Here is a 19037-nt window from a genome sequence, read left to right as displayed (position 1 = left end):
CTGATCTACACAAGGAGGAGGTAATTAAGCCATTTCATTTGGGCGTTTTGTACCTGTGGCACATCTAAAAACTGCAGGACAGCGGCCCATGAGGACTGGAGTTTGACACCCCTGCCTTAAAGCGTTTGACCCCTTGAAGGCTTTGAAGCAAAGTTTGTGATATATTAAATATAGTATTCCAGTGATATAAAGATGTTTAGAAAATTTACTCAGCACCTGGGGGATGTTGTATGAGCGCTAACATTTATATAAGGGAAATTAAGCATTTTTATTGCAACCAGGTGGTTTATTAGTCCCAGCAGATTTTATAATCTGTCAAGGGATTTTATAATGTTATACTCAGTGATTAGTTTGTCAGTGCTTTGTATATCAACATGGTGGCAGAACATTATCACTTTGGGAAAATTCGAAAGAGAGCATTTCTTACAAATTGCTAAACGTTAAACGTTCCAGGATCTTGCACACACACTCACAAAATCAAGTGCACATGGGTTAAGTTTCTATGTTCAGAGCATTTGCTTAGCTGAGCTTGTAGTCTGTGTACTGGGGAAGCTTAAAGCAATTTGCCGCCTCTGCCAAAATCAGCCAAGCACTGACTGTACAGTAACACAAAGGACGGTGAAGAACACCTGCAGGGATGACGAAGATGGCCGGCGGCCAAGACAACATATGGTCTCCATTCTGGGCCTAATGAAGACAACCTGACATAAATATTGTACAAAACGGCCCACTACGGGGACCTGCACCATCCCGTTGCCATGTTGCTGCCATTGAAATAAACATTAGATGATCCTTCCGATTTTGAAAGAATGTGGTTAAAAAAAAAATAAGCAGAATTGTGGCTATAACGCTGCTCGTTTATTGTATAACAATACAGCAACTCGAAAGCGTAAACATCTTCTCCTTTGAAGCCTACAGGTGAAAAAAAAAAAGCACATAGTCCACAGCTGCAGAATAAAATGATTTTTTCTGCTGTAAACAAGCACAATCTCACAAGCCTCACAAGGTGTACAAAGTGTCAGAACATATTCACATTAAAGCAAAGCCTCAGTGGGATGAAAGACTTACCGATCTGCTGACTGTTTGTCTCACAAAACACAAACATCAATCTAGCAGGACACAGTTAATTAAGTAAACAAGATGAATAAAGGGAAATTGTTTAGTCAAAAACTTCAAAAGAACAACCTGGAAAAAGCACAATTCAGATAACATGCCTTAATTCGATTTGCAGTTTACAAATCCTCCAAGCCACTACACTTCCAGATGTTATGATTCTCTTTAGTGACAACAAATCTAACAACTTTGTTAAATTTGTTAGATAACATGAGTAAATAACTAGAATGAAAACCAAAAAAAAACCTCAGACAGGATGAGTTTAAGGAGGATTAGGTTCTTAAAAAAATCCCAAACTTTCAACATCCTCTGTTGAAACTCATTTGAAGACGGAAAGAGTTTATCACAACCGAAAACCCATCAAGACTTGACTGTCCATCTATTCTATTCTGTTCATCTATTCAGCTTAGAATCTCAGCCAAGCCTGGATTTTTTTTTCCACAGATGCATACCACACTGTTCAGATTTTCAGTTGCTTTTTCAGTTTTGATTTTCGAAATGCTAAAAGAGGAAGGGAATAGCACTGAAAATCACAGACCAACATAAAATTTGTTGTAATGGTGTTTGCTGCTAAACGTCTGTTCTTGCTGTGATCCACGTGGAGCCTTGTGGACTTTTACAGACACAGACTGTTAGATAACCCTCTGACAAAGAAACTCTGGCCAGAGAGATAATAACCTGGACCACAGACAGTATAATAGCTTCCCCCTGTGAGGGAATGTTGTCCTACCAGTTCGCAGTCCTCCATCCTCACTATTTATAGTTCACCATAATTAATACGCTGTAATTGAAGTCTGTGAGGAGTGCTTTACACAGAGTGCTACCCTCAAAGGCCCTTTGCTCCTACAAGGAAAAGATATTCAAGCAAAGATATGAAATGAGGGTTGTCACATCTGTCCAATCTCATATCTGTGGACATTTCTTCCTAAATTTCCTTTTAATTCTGTTAACATCCATGACTGATCTTCAGCCTTGAGCTATGTATTACACATGCAGCACAGAGAGCACTAAAAGATGCTGTTAATGCCTGCTGTCATTTCATAAAGACAAAGACTGAAAATATTAATGATCATCTAATCTCTGATCTAATCTCTTGCTTCCAGTTTCATCTCTCAAACTGAATTACGCCATTGGCACACTGGGATCCATGTTTTGCATGCTCCAGTCATAATTCCCCAGACTTCTCAAGCCACTCAATTTACCACTTTTGTATTAGAGCTCGGCCTCTAATCTGTTCATTTGGGAAAGAATCCCAAAGTCTTTTCTGATAATGAATGGCATTTTGGTGCAGATATGATGTTCCTCATAAGTGGGTGTTGTCCTCTTTATTGCCCGTTAATGATCCAGAGCATGCTGCTAATCAGTCAATTAATCACCATCTTGTGATTTTAATCTCATACTTAAGCGCTGCTCCACATAATGGGTTTTAAACAATCAAATCTTCACTTGGATTACAATTTAGGCTAATTCTGGTGCTGTACTCATATGCTGGGCCTGCTCTGCCTGACCATAAATCAAGATGCTTTTCAGATACCCAGTTATTTTTCTGCTCTGCACTCAAGGGCACCAATCAAAATTGTCACAAGGCACTACAAAAGATGCATTTTCTCTGGATCTATTAGTGTACACAGTGGGCTTTTTAAATGATGGGGTTGCCTGATGAAAGATAACCTCTCAAAAATCACATTCAAAGAGGCCAATTTTCCTCCAGTGATTTCACGCTGCAGGTCTGAAAACAAACTCATGTTTATTCATCGCATACTTAAAACACTCACACGGTGAGCTCGGTTCGCCGTGATGGGAAAGAAGTAGAAGTCTCCAAATACCAGACATAGACATAGCGGCAGAGCAATTTACAACACACACTTGCAGTTATTGCATTTGACCTAAACTAAAGCCAGAATGAAGTTAATCAATGCTGCTAAAAGGTTAGCAATTGTTCTAAAATGTTCAAAAACTCATGAGGGCTTTGTACTTGAGGGGCTAACGATTCAGGCTTGTGTTTTTCTTCTTCTTTTTTTTTACTTCATTGTTACCCTTTTCAGGGGGAAAAAAACTTTCTCATGTAGTGTTCTTTATGAATAAGCTGCATTACATCTTGTAGGATGATGTTACACAGGAAATTAAGAGCAAATTACAGAGATCTAAAAATAAGACTCAAAAATCAATTTTAAGGGTAGGCTAAAAGAAGACAATGGTATGTGTATATGTGTGGGAGGGTAGTGCATTGGAAAATCCCAAAACAGATAGAGTATGAAGGAGAAAAAGTAAACCAGGGAGCATATAACAAGGGCTGGCCAATAGAAGAAAAGTTGTATTTGTTTACATGTTACTGGCTATATGCTGATGTAGTCAACTGAACCCTTGGTGTTATCTTTGTTTTTCTATTCCTATGTAACATTCTCAGCGGACGCCTCACTGTGCTGTCATGACCTGTTTTTTTATGTGTTTGTCAGCAAGCTGCAGAGGGGAGGCAAAGGACTCATTTCCATATTCACAGATGCCATAACAATAAACATGCAGAGATGTTGAGTTATCTTTATTCTGATGAGTACGGCAATTAATCACAATTTTTTTTTTTAAAACAGATATATCCATTGGTGACAAAAGAGTTTATAGAATTTTAATTGAATCTTGGAGGAAGACTATCGGTGCAGTCAGATGGTGCCACTACAACATGAGCTGATGTTGTGCTGTCAGTTGTAGCTACTGATTTAGGCTGAACGTGTCAGACGGTGTGCTGGGATTGTCTGCTGTCAGTAGGTTTTATTTAAGTAGTTGTGGCTGAAGCAGAGAGGTGGGGGTTGGAAATCTTCTCAACTGCAGCCGCAGCATTTTTGCAGACTTAGTTCCACATATTAATATTCTGCATGAGGCCATGTTTAAAACAACACGGTGTTCATTCAGTGCACACATGTGCCACACTGAGAGGGCTTTAATGAAAAAGTCATGTATATATATATATATATGTATATATATATATATATACTATATTGAGCGCACCTGAGTATAAGCCACACCCGCTGTAGATCTATAAGCCACAGGTGTCTATGTTGTAACATGAGATATTTATACAAAAAAGTTGCTTTTTTTTCACTTTTAGTTATGAGTTATGTATCGGTAACATTCACCAAAAAAAACTGTATATGTTTTTTTGTTGTTTTTTTTTGGTTTTTTTTACTGCCATGGAAACATAGCAAATAAAAAATTTGATAGCCTACCAATGGGCTTAGAGTGAAATGAAGAGTCATAGTACCCATGTAAAATAAAATTTCCCAATTTGAGAGACAGTGAGTACTCTGAAATGGGTTTAATTATCATGGACGTGCGTTCCTCTTTAATGTTTAAATAATGTTTAATGTATAATGATTTGTAGTGTGTTGCTACTCAGATTTTTGTAATTCCCTCGTCTCGGTGTGGGATGGTTATCATCACTTTCTGAATTTTTGTCATATTTGCATTCCAGGAGCCACCTTTGAAAACACGCGCTAGAGTGAACATAGCATTTGTGTTTATTTCAGGTTTTGCTAGAATCAAAATGAGGTCACTATTACTGCAGCGATTAGCTGCTGAAACTTGAGCCTCACCATGTTCTCAGCTCTGATACAAGCTTATTAAGTTTTTAGAGCTTCATTATTCTTACAGTACAATGAGAAACACCAGAATAGACTGAAGGAAACCAATTGGATTGCCAAGCACTAAGTTAAAGAGAATATTGCATATTAAATTATGTTTCTATCTGGGTCACTACATTAACTAAATTACCCTAATTGCTCTTTTTCTGGAGTGGAAGAATACTTTTGGATGTCTACATTACAGAAGTTTTCAAAGTGACTTTATTTAACCAGAGTTTGTAGGATTACTGCCAAGGCTTTTCAGAGTGGTACATTTATATCTTGATTTAAATGGTATCTAGGTTGACATAAACGTTAATGTGATTCATAAGTGTTTAGCCGGAGGGATCCAGTGACAGCAGGAGTCGACAGAACAGAGCAGAACGACAAGTTCTGGTTTCTGCTAAGGTAAAGCACATTTGAACAGAAGGAGATGTTTCTGCTCTTTTAATTCAGTTGACATTCTTGTTACCCAGCCCCATTCTGTGTTCATGCTAATGTTTACACATGCCGTTTTATTTATGGATGAGGCCAATGCCCAAGGTGGGTTCCTGCTGGGCATTCAGCACCTGGCATGTCTTCTTGGCTTTTATTTATTTATTTATTTATTTATTTATTTATTTATTTATTTATTTATTTATTTATTTATTTATTTTTTACAGTCAGATTGCCTTTGAGTCATCTCAAATATATTTTCGTTATTTAGCATTGAATGTCTTTTTTTACCAAGAGAATGAAGGCATCAAACTTCACAAATATCCATTTACTACAAGATAATACTTTCTAGATTTAATAAGTCTGAGTTTAGATTTTGTTAAAAACAATTACTCATTAGCATGAGATATTGTTAGCCATAAAGTTTTATTTTACACCCATATTCAGGGTGAGAACATGGTACTGGAATAAAACACAAGTTTATTTTGCCATGAGTACCTACAAATGTACTCATGGCATTTGTACAACATACTGCAATTATGGTCTCCTATATTCAGATTGGAAGCTGCCCAAGACTGACTAAAAATATTATCAGGAAATGAACACATGGCCGACATTTAAACCCATCATTCTGCCAAGTAATATTGAAAAAGGGAAATGCATGTTCTGAGTAGTTAGCTGCTGTATGAGACTTGAAAATTGGGTTCCTGTAAGTTCTTCTAATAAGTCCTCTATTAATTTAAGAGCCGGAATTAAACGGCAACGCATTAGAGTGAATACATTGCCATTGCCATGGGAGCCTATTAAGCAATGCATCCAGATGTCACATGACACATCACAGACAATAGAGCGGTAATGACATCCTGAAGCAGTGTTACGTGAGCAATATGTTCTGTCCCATCAATAGTGAAACAGGCCACGTTTGAGCCGAGCTGACACACATTACTTTGCTTCTCATATATGGGCCGTTGGCAATGAAACTGTGTTATATGGCCCAGTAGTGCTGACAGGTTTCTTTCTCCCTCCCCCCTCTCCCTTCCTCATTTCTCCCTCCTGTAGGCTGTGGAGAGGGAGGCACGTGGCACGAGGAAGGAGGCAGGATGGATCTTCAGCCCAGAGCAAGAGCCTCCCCCCGGGGAAGCCAGCATCAGACGCAAGGCCTCACGGGCCGTTGACCTGCTGTCTCCTTGATTTATGGCGGCTGGGGGCTTCTGGCCACTGCAGCCTCCTCTCCCTTCTCTCCTCCATTTCCCTCCTTACACACTGCAGGAGATACACACACTGCACCGCCGTCTGCAGGGGTATACGAAGAGGGATTTCTCATACATGCAGAGCTGCCGTGCCCACATATCCACCTTTTCCTACACAGTTTCATCCAAAAATAAACACCTCCATAAACGTTCCAACACTGCGGCACCGTGTCCCAACATCCCATCACAAGTCAATTAGAGCGAGACAGCTCTGAGAGCATCCCTCATTTGACTGTGTACGGGTTACAATCAGTCATGGTGAGTTGTGTGTGGAGCCCCTGGGTGTAGCTGCTGCTGGGAGGCCAGGCTGGATCAATGGAAGTGCGCTGACTGACAAGAGGAGGCTCCTGTTTTCACTTGGCCTGAGAGGACTCAGCAGCCAGCATATCTCCACAGAAAGCTCCACTTCCAAACTGCAAAAACCATCCTGTATGGTCTACTGTGACACTCACTTAAAGTGGTATTTTAGCATCAGCCCTGCTTTATTTTGACATTTGCTTCAGTCAAAGCACCTTAAATACCTTTTATCCTCCAGCCTGTATAGTCTGGGGTCTCCACAGTGCACATCAACTTCTAATTTATTTTACTTTTTACTTTTGAAAGCTGTAGCTTGAGAGTGAGAGCCAATTGGTGCCCTCAACATGGTTTTGCCGCCCCCAGATAAACGCCACGTGTGCCTGACCACCATTGTCATCATGACGAGCATGGCCTTCATGGATGCCTACCTGGTGGAGCAAAACCAGGGTCCCAGGAAGATCGGCGTGTGCATCATAGTGCTGGTCGGGGACGTTTGTTTCCTCATTGTGCTACGCTATGTGGCGGTGTGGGTTGGCGCCGAGGTACGCACGGCCCGACGAGGATACGCCATGATCCTATGGTTTCTCTACATCTTTGTCCTGGAGATCAAACTCTACTTTGTCTTCCAGAATTGCAAGGCTGACAGGAAGAGTCTGGAAACAGTGGCACGGAAAGCTTTGACGTTGCTATTATCTGTGTGTGTGCCGGGTTTGTATTTGGTTCTCGTGGCTCTGGATAGCATGGAATATGTGAGAACTTTCCGCAAGAAGGAGGACATGAGAAGTCGGTTGTTCTGGGTTGCTCTGGACCTGCTGGACCTGCTGGACATTCAAGCAAACCTGTGGGAGCCCCAGCGGACAGGTCTGCCCATCTGGGCAGAAGGCCTGATGTTCTTCTACTGCTACATCCTGCTGCTCATCCTGCCCTGTGTGTCCCTCAGTGAGATCAGCATGCAGGGCGAACACATGTCGCCTCAGAAGATGATGCTGTACCCGGTCCTCAGCCTGGTCACCATAAATGTCGTCACCATCCTCATACGTGGCGTCAACATGGTGCTGTTCCAGGACAGCCGAGTCTCCACCATCTTCGTTGGCAAGAACGTGGTGGCCATCGCCACCAAGGCCTCCACCTTCTTGGAGTACCGCAAACAGGTGAAGGAGTTTCCCCACCCGCAGAACGCCATGGCTCTGGAGCTGCAGCAGAACTCCGTCGCCCACACGCAAACGCTGCCTAACGCCACGAGTCTGCCGCATGAACCTTCACCGGCGCAGGATGTTATAGACACATGACCGCCAGCGCCAGATTTAGTCCCCTTAGAAACAGACCGAGAGCTTCAGCAGAGAAGGAGAGCAGGGGGATGGAGAAATCAGCTGCATGACAGGATGAAGTTCTGCTTCTTGTCAAGCTCTTCTGAACTGCAGTGAATCAAGAAAAGAGATTTTTAGCAACACCTGCCTGTCAGAAAATTCTGTCAACCTACACTTGACTCTAAGTGAAGCGTGCAGACTAAATCAGAACGTTTTTAAATTGTGCTGTTGTGTTTTTAACTGTCTAACATATTTTAAAAGTTCTAACTTTACTAAGAAGACATCTCCAAACTGTGCAGCCCTGTGGCATTTTGTTCTGTAAAACGGACAGTTGGTTCCCTTTCAGTGAGTAGCTTGTATTTTTTTTTCTTTTATGTCACTTTTTTGACAGTGCATCTGTGGCATTTCCTTTATATTCCAGCAAAGGACAAAGCACTCAGTGTGAAGCAGAGATGGAAAGTGACAAAAAAAATCTGTCATGATGCGCTCTCTGCAGAGTGCACGCGCAAGGTCAGCAGCTTTCTGTGTTTTCTTCAGCAGGAAAAAAAAAAACAGAGCTACGTAAAGGCTGCCATTTTGGTGCTTTACAATCACATGTCTGATGAAAACAGCAGCACTCAGCGACATAACACTAGCAGAGAGAGGGTTAAAGTGCAGGCACATCTGACGGAAAGGCGCTGGAACTTTAAGTGGAAAGCTGTTCCTGGGTGTCATTATCTGCAGACAAAATGAGGTATGTTAATGTCAAAAAGAGAACAAAACGACAGCGGTAAAGATTACGCTCTTTTTTTTGTTGTTTTCTGTACATTCCTCAAAAAAAAAAAGTATTTCAAGTTTTGAAGGCTGACAGATCATATCTCAGACAAAGAAGAGACAAAATAAAATTTAACAATGTAGAAAAAGAAACTGAAGAAGTTTTTCAGTTCATTATTATTATTATTATTATTATTATTATTGTTATTATTATTATTATTATAGTATGTACATTCTTTACATGTTGGAGGCCAATAATGTTTTAATAAAAATATAAATAAAATAATATTAATAATAACAGAATTGTTTCTTCCTCTCTATCTGATTGTCTATTATAATTACTTGATTTTTGGGGGTTTTTAAGTAACAAACTTCTCCAACAGCAGTACAACCTATAACCAATCACTCATCTACTTTGTACATAAGCCTCCCTCCCGGTGCATAAACATTTAGACGTAGCAGCATTCTCCTGGTTTGTCCTACAAGGTTATTTCTCTGCCTAAGGCTTAATATTTTCAGAACGGAGGCAACAAATTCATGTTTAAAATTAGATAAAAATGCAGGAACCTTTCCTCGCTTCGTCCCCCTTTTTTGTCCCAGTTCTCATTATCACCTTCCCAGTTGCTTTGTTATTCTGTTAACAGTAATCTTCTCTGTTCTGTCTCCGTACCAAATCTAACTTTTTTTTTCCTCTTTGATCCCGAGGGAATGAGTTGCCTCCAGATTTTCACAGAGTTTTGTAATAACATCCTAGAAGGAGGCAGAGAGGTCAGTCACACGAGTTAAACCACTTTACAGCCATCAGAAACAGGAGAAACAAAAGTTAATTGTTGATCTCAGCTCAAAGAGAAGCTGTCAGATGCTGAAGGAGCTGCCTCTATTAACAGCACGGGTCAGAGGAAAAACATGCAAATGAGAAAAACTGGCAATCCCTTGCATACAAATACTTTTGGATAACTTAAATTGTTTTAAATTCTAACTTTCTTCTAGTTTTGATTAGAGTGCTTTGAAAACTATTTCACATTTTGTCACAACACAAACCTGTGTTACAATAGTCTTGATTGGGATGTTATATGATACACCAACACAAAATCAGTATATGTTTGTGAAAGGAAAAGGATGCAAAAAATGTTTTTTGTTCAAAAATATATGTCTCAGCCACCTGAACTAATGCTTTTTTTCTTTTTTTTAACAATTAAAGAGGCAATTTTTAAGTATCTCTGCTGAATATGTACACATCTAAAGACTGAAAGTTTATTTATTAATTACTATTTATTCTCTGTAAAGACTTCAAGTCCACTCATAAAGGTTAATTTTGGTTGCATTTCACCAGAGGACATTTGTACAAGTTTGCTTTTTCCTTGGAAAACATGAACCTGAACCATTTTTAGGTTCAGGTTCTGTTAAAAAAAAAGCTTTTTTAACAGCTTTTTCTCGCCTCTCTTCCACAAAGGCTAGATTTCTGGACTGCATGACTTGTATCTGTTCAGTCAGCTGTTCAAGCTGCTTCTCAGAGTACTGCTCTCCCTCCATGATTCCATCACACTAATAATGAGATTAAATTTCACAAATGTCAACTCTATTTAGTCATTACAAGACTTCAGAAGGCAGTTGGTTGCACTGCACTGTTCTGCCTTACTTTGTATTGTAAAATGTGAAAACGTTAAGGAGTTATGAACACTTTTCCAAGTCACAGTACATGCTCTTTTAGAGCAATCAGGTGGGGCATTGCAGCTTTTTGTGATCAGGTCTTGTGGATCCAAACTTAGAGAGTAATCCAAACATTCTGAGGTTTACTGTGAGGGTGTGGATACATAATCATACTGATCCAAGCGCTATGAGCTTCTGCAGCCTGAAGTTAGTTTTTTATTTTTCATGAGTCTCACTGCAACTCTTCCCAAAACGCCATCCACCTGTCAAGTTTCTTCCGACTCGGTGTGAAGTATACCTGGAAGCTGTCGTTGCGTAGCTGCAACTCCTGAGTGAACCTAAACTCTTCCTAACTCTGAGGATATTATAAACCCGCAGCCTTTTCAGCTGCTCCTTGTCTCATTTTTCTCATCATCATCGGGTAGAAGAAACCCGACTCCTTTCATCTGACAGCCTGACAGATGCATCCTGTATTCTACTCTGCAGATGGAAAACCTGGCCACTTCCTGAATGTTTTTTTTTTCTTTTAAATCTGGGTGTGTTGTGTGCCTGCATCTTTTCCATGGGTCCGATGCACTTAATCCAGCATAAAAGCATCATTTGAAGAACCTTCTGCTGCTGAATCAAGGCAATGAATAACAAGTCTCTGCATTTAAAATAGTTCTGATTTAAGTGCTTGACATTATAAGGTAGCAGTAATTACAAAAGATCACAAGATAATCAATTTTGCAAAAAGAAACAGCAAGCAATCAGAACCAGACCAGCACACAAAATCAAAGATCATTCAGTTTCCTGGCAGCAACAAGTTCATACAGGTGCATCTTCAGCCCTGATTTACTAAGCCAGTTATTGGATAAAACATTTTCTACAATTCTTTAAAGAAGAGCGATTTAATATCAGGCTGTAATTGTGCCAAAGGTTTGCTAATGGGAACAGTTACTTTTTTGCAACTTGCTAAGAGATATTAATCCAAACATTTCTCAGTGTGTGTAGATGGTGCCTATGAAACCCTCTCACCTCCTTGAATGCTTTACCTTTTTTATTGCTTTTGTAAATCAATCATAATCAACAAAATTGGGCCTTTTGACAAAAAGAATTGCAGAAAAAAAATCCTTAGAAAACTGATTTCTATAAAATAACAATTGAAAAAAAAACTACACATAAAATGAGTGATTTCATAAATATTCAGCAGACATCCAGCCATTACTAATCTCACATGAAATTGAATGGAGATCACCTGAGTACAGGAGTTTGCAACCTAAGCACATAAAATAAGTAGACCTAGAAGCATTCACTGGTTGATCAGGATTCCTGGCCTCTACATGTAAATTTTTAACACAAAAATTTACAATAATTTACATTTGTGCATCCAGTTTTTGTTTTTTAGTTTTTAAATTTCAACATCTACGTGGAACAGTTCCAATGAAGACATTTATGTGTGAATGCGTGTAAATTATCAGATATAAGGTGAGCCGATTATCAAGAAAAAAAAAACTTGTTTCATCACATTCTGCAACTCTTGCTGTTCAAAACTCTACAGTCAGTTAAGATGCGCTACAATACTTTTTCTACCATCTCATGCCTCACTTTGTCCTCCTGTCAGAACTGAATCGCTGCAGAAGTATGCTGTGGCGGTAAGCACAATTGAGATCAAAGTTCACCCGGTGCTTCGCTGTAAAATCCTGGCTGAATAACTGGGCTGCCTGTAGCCCAGGCTGTCCGGTGGAAATAATTGCACTTCTCTGTGCAAACAGCTTCTCCTGGCAAAAGAGCTTCTTCTTTTTTCCCCCAAATACCTCCACTGTCCTGGCATTTCTTTACTACCTCATTTATTGTGTGGCCACATTTTCTTCTTTTTTTAATTTTTTTTTAGTTAAGATTTTACTAATGTTTTCATGAGTTGCAAAAAGAACTTTGTTGAGGTTTGCAATAACAAAAACAATAAACAATAATCCGAACTATAAAATATGAAAATTCCAGCGATGCAGCGTAGCTTCATCATTACATATATCACAGTTTTAACGATGGAGAGCTGGACTGAAAACAGACAAACACAAAGAACTAGTCCATGTCTCCTAAGTATTTAATACTTCACCAGCCTGAAAAATCAATATGTTTCTATAGAGGAGATTCTGAGGGAAAGAGACTGTCAGATTGCACAGATACCAGAGGTAGAAAACTGATCCTGCTCATTCTGTTATGACTGGCCATTAGATGGAAATAAATCAATAAATAAAATGGACATGAGAAATAATGAATCTGCTTTAGCATGTATTTTGTCTGCTTTTTCAAAAATCATCTTGCAAATAGGCAATTCTAGGACAGCTTGGAGGAGTTTGCAACCTAAGCACATATATTTATTTTTATTTTTTTTGCAAAAAGTCTAAAATATGCATTAGGTGTTGCGATGGATTATCATGCTTTGCTCAGGATATTTAGAAATCCAAGAAGAAAACTAATCATTTCTATCTCTGCAGCATTTTCTTTTCACCTGATGTCAACCAGCTACCTGGTGCTGTTCACTAAACTTAAAAAATAGCAACATATACAGGTTAAATGGCAATATGTCTGTGCAGAAAATAGGAAATATTTCCAAATATGCAGTTCTTTAATAAAGCAATTTACATATTTAGGTTTAATCTCTTTATCTCAGGAGGAAAACGTGAATTAAAGTTGCATACACATTGTTAGTGTCATTGACACTCCAATTTTTTTTTATGGCTGTTTTTAACCTTTTGTGACTTAGAGAAAATCTAATGAATTCTGTTCTTTTAAAAAAAATATTCAGTTTGCATGATGAATTATAATTCAACTCTGAAAATGAACAGTCAAACATATCCTTAAAAGCCCAAAGCTATCATGACGTCATGATGATAATTAGTGTTTGTGGACATTTCTATCTTTTTTTTTTTAACCAAAACTGTCTGTGGATGATAAGTTAATACCTAACTGCTCTACAACAGTATAAAGTCCTTCATGACTAGGAGGGACCTGGAGGGACTGCTCTTGACTTAGTCTATTTAATTCATTTTCCCTGTCCTACAATGGATCTTATCTCAGTTGTGTCTTTACATTATATGCTGTTGGAGATCCGAGAGCAATTAGATTCTGTTAGCTGGTCTCTACGCCTCAATGCATACACTGCATTACACCGTTTACTGTCCATCATCTGTCACCTGCAAGAGGATATAACTCATCCTAAATAAACTACCCTTCAGAATCCTGTCACCTTGTGCATTCTGCTGTCACACCCACACTGTAACAAATTGCCCTGTATTTTTACAGTATAATGCTGGCAGCAGGGTTGCCAGCATTATACTGTAAAAATACAGTACCCTTACTGTAATCAACTTTACAGTATATTACTGTCACAAAAGAAATCTTTTGATTACAGCACATTGCTGTTTTTATCAGATTTACAGTAGATTACTGGCAGCTGTGTTGCCAGTATATTACAGTTTTTCTATGGTATCATACTGTTGAATTCACATACAGCTTACTACTGTAAATTTCCAATACAAAATAGAAACATTAAAAAAAAACACTTAGAAAATGTAAGTTCCATCATGTCAACCAACATTTATTTAGGAAAAAAAGCACCAACTCAAACATTGACTCATACACAGTCTTTAGTGGGCCACATAATAAAGAAGAAGGTTTTGAAACAACAACGTATGTGTGCCTTAAACCTAAACCTTTTCTACAAGTATGTTGAGGGTAAACTGTCCAAAGTAAGACGTATTCTGGAAAAACAGTAAGAAAATCCCCATCTATTTTGTAAAATAAATTTCTTATTAACTGATTTAAAGAGTTTTTGAATAAAGCATGAATTGTGGCCTTTTGATTAGTCTGAAATAAAATAAGTATGAAAGAAATTATGAAATAATACATTGTACAACTCAGCACACTACTTTTTCAATACAAAATACTACTTTTAGTAGAAGTGAGGAACAATATGATGCAACATAAAACAAATGAAACATGTAACTTTCAATCTAAAGCATAGGAAAAAAATCGCAAATTTTAGTTTGATAAAATTTAAATGAAACATTTAGACTTGAATTTCCTTTAGGGCAAAATCAGAGCTCCCACTTCAAATGATAAAACAATGAAACAATATTTGACAACACACTGCCAAGATAAGTTAAACATTGTGCCTGTACAGTCAAAATTACAAATTATATCTGAAGAACAGAATGTGGGACCCTTAACAAAATTTATGCTATAAATTAAAAGAGATGTCTAAGATTATGCTGACCTTTAAACCAAAAAAAATCTCTCAAGAACACTCCTGTTCAGGGATAAGTTGCCTTCATGCCTGTATAGTTTTTTGTTTGTTTGTTTGTTTGTTTTTGCGCAGAGGGGCAACAATACTTATAGCCTGGTTAGAAAGTTCTCACTAACCTATATGAAATTCCACTCGAAGTCCATGAGGTTTTTTAGCTGAGTTGAAACACAGGGGTTGACAGTGACCAACTTCTTTTGAACAGTATTTCCTGTCCTCTTGGAGACGATCTTGCCACAGCTGGCCTTGGTCCCTCTTTCAGGGTTGATATCAAGAAAGGGCCTGAAAATGCAGTAATTTCAGATTAGCATATGATGCTTAAGGAGTTAGGGTTTAAGGTGTATTAGGTGGGAAAAGGGGGGGACGGACAGGCGGACACAAACCTTACCTCTGGATGAATTCAAGTGTACATGCAGCCTCTTCTTGATATTGTAGGTGTAGTACATTGAAAACAGTGCAGCAAGCCCTGTCACAAAGGTTGGTTGAATGCCCTCACATACAATATGGCTCTCAAGACTGATCATCCAGTGCCCAGCAGTCACATGGTCTTTTCCACCTGAAAAATAAAATTAAAAAAATTATAACAAGTATTGTGACTTCTACAAATGACCTTTACCATTATTTCTAAAACAACATTCATTTAAAGATATTGTGTTTCATGCAATACAAATAAATCAAAACCTTGTGTCATCTGCATGTTATTGTATTGTATTATCGTGAAAATCTTAAACCACAATGAGTTTTGTTTTTCTTTGCAAAGTTATGGCCATCTTTATTCATTCTCCAGTTAGGTCATCTTTTTTAACATTTCTACTGACAACCCAAGAACGTATGAACTAAATCTTTAAAAAAAAGAAAAGAAAAGAAGTTTCTACAGGCAAATAACTAAGTAACAATGAAAACGGATTACTTTAATTAATTACCTTCTTATCTACGAGATATATCAAATAATGTTATGCTAGCTTCCTTATTACAGCATGACAGATTAACTAAGCTAACTTAGTTAGCTACTAAGTTAACTTAGTAACTTTAAGCAGTACAGTCTGCTTAAAAATGACAACTGTATGACAACATCATCTAACAAATAAATTATGCTCCAACTTACCGGATTGGCTCATAAAATGCAGGATTCAAATGGATAGTCCTTGTAAAGAAAATTCTAGAGGTTGCTTCCACATGTCACAACAACGTGTCTTCTTGTGAAATACAGTAGCGTTCTGTTTAAAGAGAGTCTCCTTGCCGTTGAATCTAACATCATTCCCAAAATGCAATGCTACTCACAGTATATTACAGTATTTTATTAAAAACAGTAATAATTGCCCAGAATGCATTGTTTTTCACGGTGCAGTACCGTTTTCAATAGAAACAGTATGATACTGTTCAGTTTTGGCCGTTTTTATACAGCAATTTGTTACAGTGCAGGCCTCCCTATTAGGGGCATCCTTGTTAGCAAGGACAGCTGTTAATCTAAATTTGACGCCGTTCAAAATAAACAAGTAGATAAAAAAAAAAAATCTAATTACACACCTCATGCACCGCTAAATGATTTGGTGTTAGAGATATGCTACAGCTCTGAAAATTGAAATGGAACCAGTGTTATTCTCTAATTCTAAAATGGATTATTGCGAGGGGATAAAATGTCTAAGAATTCGGTGCCTATTTCAGCAGATGATGATGATGATGGCCCAGCTGGCTCTCTGCTGCAGCTGAATTCACATTATTGAGCCTCTTTAATGCCGCCCGAGCAGTAGTTTCAGCAAAATACGTCCGTCGGAAGAAAGGAGCTGGTGCCGCGCTTAATTAATGAAATCCTTTACGAAAACGAGCTTCACAACCATTACAGGTACTGATCAGTAACTTTATGTTCATGACCCCTGATCCAGTCTTCACTGCGGCCCGGATCACAACTCACGGTTAAGCGCACAGTGCCGTGCCACAAATGTTTGAATAAATCTCGTCAGCACAAGAGCTTGACGAAGAGGGGGAAAGTAAATGGCAAACTTGGGAATAAGAATAAATTACCTGTGGCTTCCTCTGCAGCAGATCACCTTTCCAAGACCCTTCGTGCGACGGACTCATCCATAAATCAACAGCGCTGCGCATCAGGAATGTAATTGTGTTCCCTCCATATGTAGTAACTCAGTAAAAGGACTCTCTCTGTCTGCATGTGATTTAATGTCCATCCATGACTTCCTGAAGCAATTAGTCTTCGCTAACGTCAGTTGAGAGCCAATAGGAGGAAAGTGACACTTCAATTTATGACGGACTTTTGACATACATGTGCTGACTTGCAAAACTTCTCCACTCTTTGCTCACCAATTTCAGCCAATAGCTTTTTTTCCTGTGTTGGGATGACTTCAGTGGCTACTCAACCCTTCAGTCCATATACCTCTATGCACAAAGTCATCTATATGGAAATCCTTCTCTAGATAGATCATGCAAGAGCTGCACATTTAATCTTCACTGGACAACAAAGACTTTCTCTTAATAATAATGCTAAAGATCACAAAAAAACACTGCATCATTCTCCTTTTTCCTTTCTTCACATAAAAAAAGACTTAATTTACTCTTCTTTGCACAAAAATCATCATTCTTAATGCCAGTTTGCTGACTCAGTGTTGCATGTTTTGTCATTTGTGTAAAATATCTCATTAAAGAAATTCTAAGAAGTTTATTTTGGCTTCTTACATCTCAAAAATGACTCTCTTTGAGATGTGCATGTAGCTTCAGGCATTAGTTTGTTGACCTATTAGCTTAAAATGAACTGACAAAAGCCATGGAATCAAAGAATAAAAGGTCTCCATAGAAATATTAGGGGTACATGATCTCCTGGCCTACACAGTGTTCACCCAGCAACAACTTGCCCTCAGGAAGAAAATTATTGGAGTATTCTAAAAGTTGTTCGTTCAGTATCACAAGGAATGTTGCTTAACGTGTCCACGATGAGCCAAAGTCAGTACATATGCTGCCGGAGGGAAAAGTAGTTCCTACAATATGGTTTTAGCAGCTGTAAAACATCCTTTAGTTTATTTTATAGGACACGAAACAGTGAACCATTTCGATGAAAAAGATTATCGCAACATGCAGTTTTGTTCAAAGCAATAGTGGGCCAACATCCGTGACAAGGTCACTGTTTTTGGTAACAATGTTATTTCAATGAGGCAAACAATTTACTGGAAGGTATAGTAGAGTACAAGAATTGCTCTGACATATTTATTAAAACAGAAATGTCAGCAAAATCATTCTGACAGTAGCTCTGCTACTTTAAATAAATAGAAATTAGCATTTAAGCACTTGCCTAAAATTTGTTTAAAATTTGTGTGACCAAACAGAACCTCAGTTCCTCTGTCAGATGTCACCAGCAGAGAGCTTAAATTGTCTTTTTCAGTGACAAAGTTTTAAGAGCACACAAAGTGCTCTCAAAATGCAAATAATCTTGATTAAAATGAATCAGTGCTTTAGGGGGTCACAACCATCTGTTTTTATTGCACTCTCCTAAATTCACTATTTAGTATTCAAAAACACATTGATAAGGCGTTGTGCTGCCTTCATGGACTGTGAACAATGGATTAATCAACAATCAACAATCCACAGCTGTGGAAGCTTTCATAAAAAGATAAGCAGAATTCAAAACCGAGAGAGCATTGTGACTGAAAGACGCTCGGTTCGGTGTGGAAGACCTTTGGGTTAGCAGCTTTATGTTCATGTCATATTTAAAGTGACTTCATTAAAATGGTATGCTAAAAAAGGAACTAGTGTTCACAGGTTGCAGCGCTGATAATATAAATGTCATTGTGATTCAGATTAATTCCCTTTGGATTCATTTCTACTTATTTTACTGTTACTGTGCAACTTGTTAAAATACCACAAAGGTTATGAGGGGATAATGGAAAACAGCAGAAATGCACCGCTTAGGGCTTTTTGTGAAAAGGTTTTGTGATAAATGGACCCAGTGCATTTCATGGTTGTAGATGTTTTCACAGAAAGAGGAGAAAATCGAGGATTCTGATTAATAACCTGAAACCCACAAAAGCATAAGAAGGCATTGAGCGTAAATAGCATCACCATCTATGGAGGCTTGAGATTCTTCAACTAGTTCAGATTTAAGGTTTGGCAAAAGAAAACCAGAAATTTTTTCATCAAAAACTATTCAATAAAACCTTCACCAAAATGGAATGACTTTAAAGTCTATAATTTTGTTCTTATACTCATTTGACTCCATTAGAAATAGTTATTTATGTCAAAGACATTAATGGAGCATAGCAAACTTAAATTCTTGTAACAAATACTGTTTCATGGGAATCATTTTTTTTTTAAGTATTCATAGTTTAGC

The 19037-nt window shown here is 38.2% G+C and overlaps 1 protein-coding gene and 1 long non-coding RNA gene across 3 annotated transcripts in view; one reads left to right on the top strand and one right to left on the bottom strand.

Annotated features, from left to right (window-relative positions):
• Positions 1–9015, top strand: part of tmem121ab (transmembrane protein 121Ab) — a 54019-nt gene extending 45004 nt beyond the window's left edge. The window contains exons 2-3 of one of the 2 annotated variants that reach the window (XM_044107488.1): positions 6222–7251; positions 7339–9015. In XM_044107488.1, the coding sequence (XP_043963423.1) occupies positions 7054–7251; positions 7339–7998 (858 nt within the window). In that variant the 5' untranslated portion in view covers positions 6222–7053 and the 3' untranslated portion in view covers positions 7999–9015. Of the gene's footprint in view, positions 1–6221 lie in introns of both variants that reach the window. The other variant, XM_044107487.1, reaches the window with a different exon arrangement.
• Positions 9016–14498: 5483 nt separating this feature from the next.
• On the bottom strand, positions 14499–16117 carry LOC122825898. The gene is made up of 3 exons (XR_006369710.1): positions 15810–16117; positions 15093–15260; positions 14499–14986 (listed from the first exon to the last, which is right to left on the bottom strand). It is a non-coding gene; the product is annotated as an uncharacterized LOC122825898 (long non-coding RNA).
• Positions 16118–19037: the final 2920 nt, after the last annotated feature.

Source organism: Gambusia affinis, linkage group LG22 (genome assembly GCF_019740435.1).
Source record: "Gambusia affinis linkage group LG22, SWU_Gaff_1.0, whole genome shotgun sequence".
Taxonomy (NCBI): domain Eukaryota; kingdom Metazoa; phylum Chordata; class Actinopteri; order Cyprinodontiformes; family Poeciliidae; genus Gambusia; species Gambusia affinis.
The sequence above is the reverse complement of the archived record's forward strand: the minus strand, read 5'-3'. Positions and strand labels throughout refer to the sequence as shown.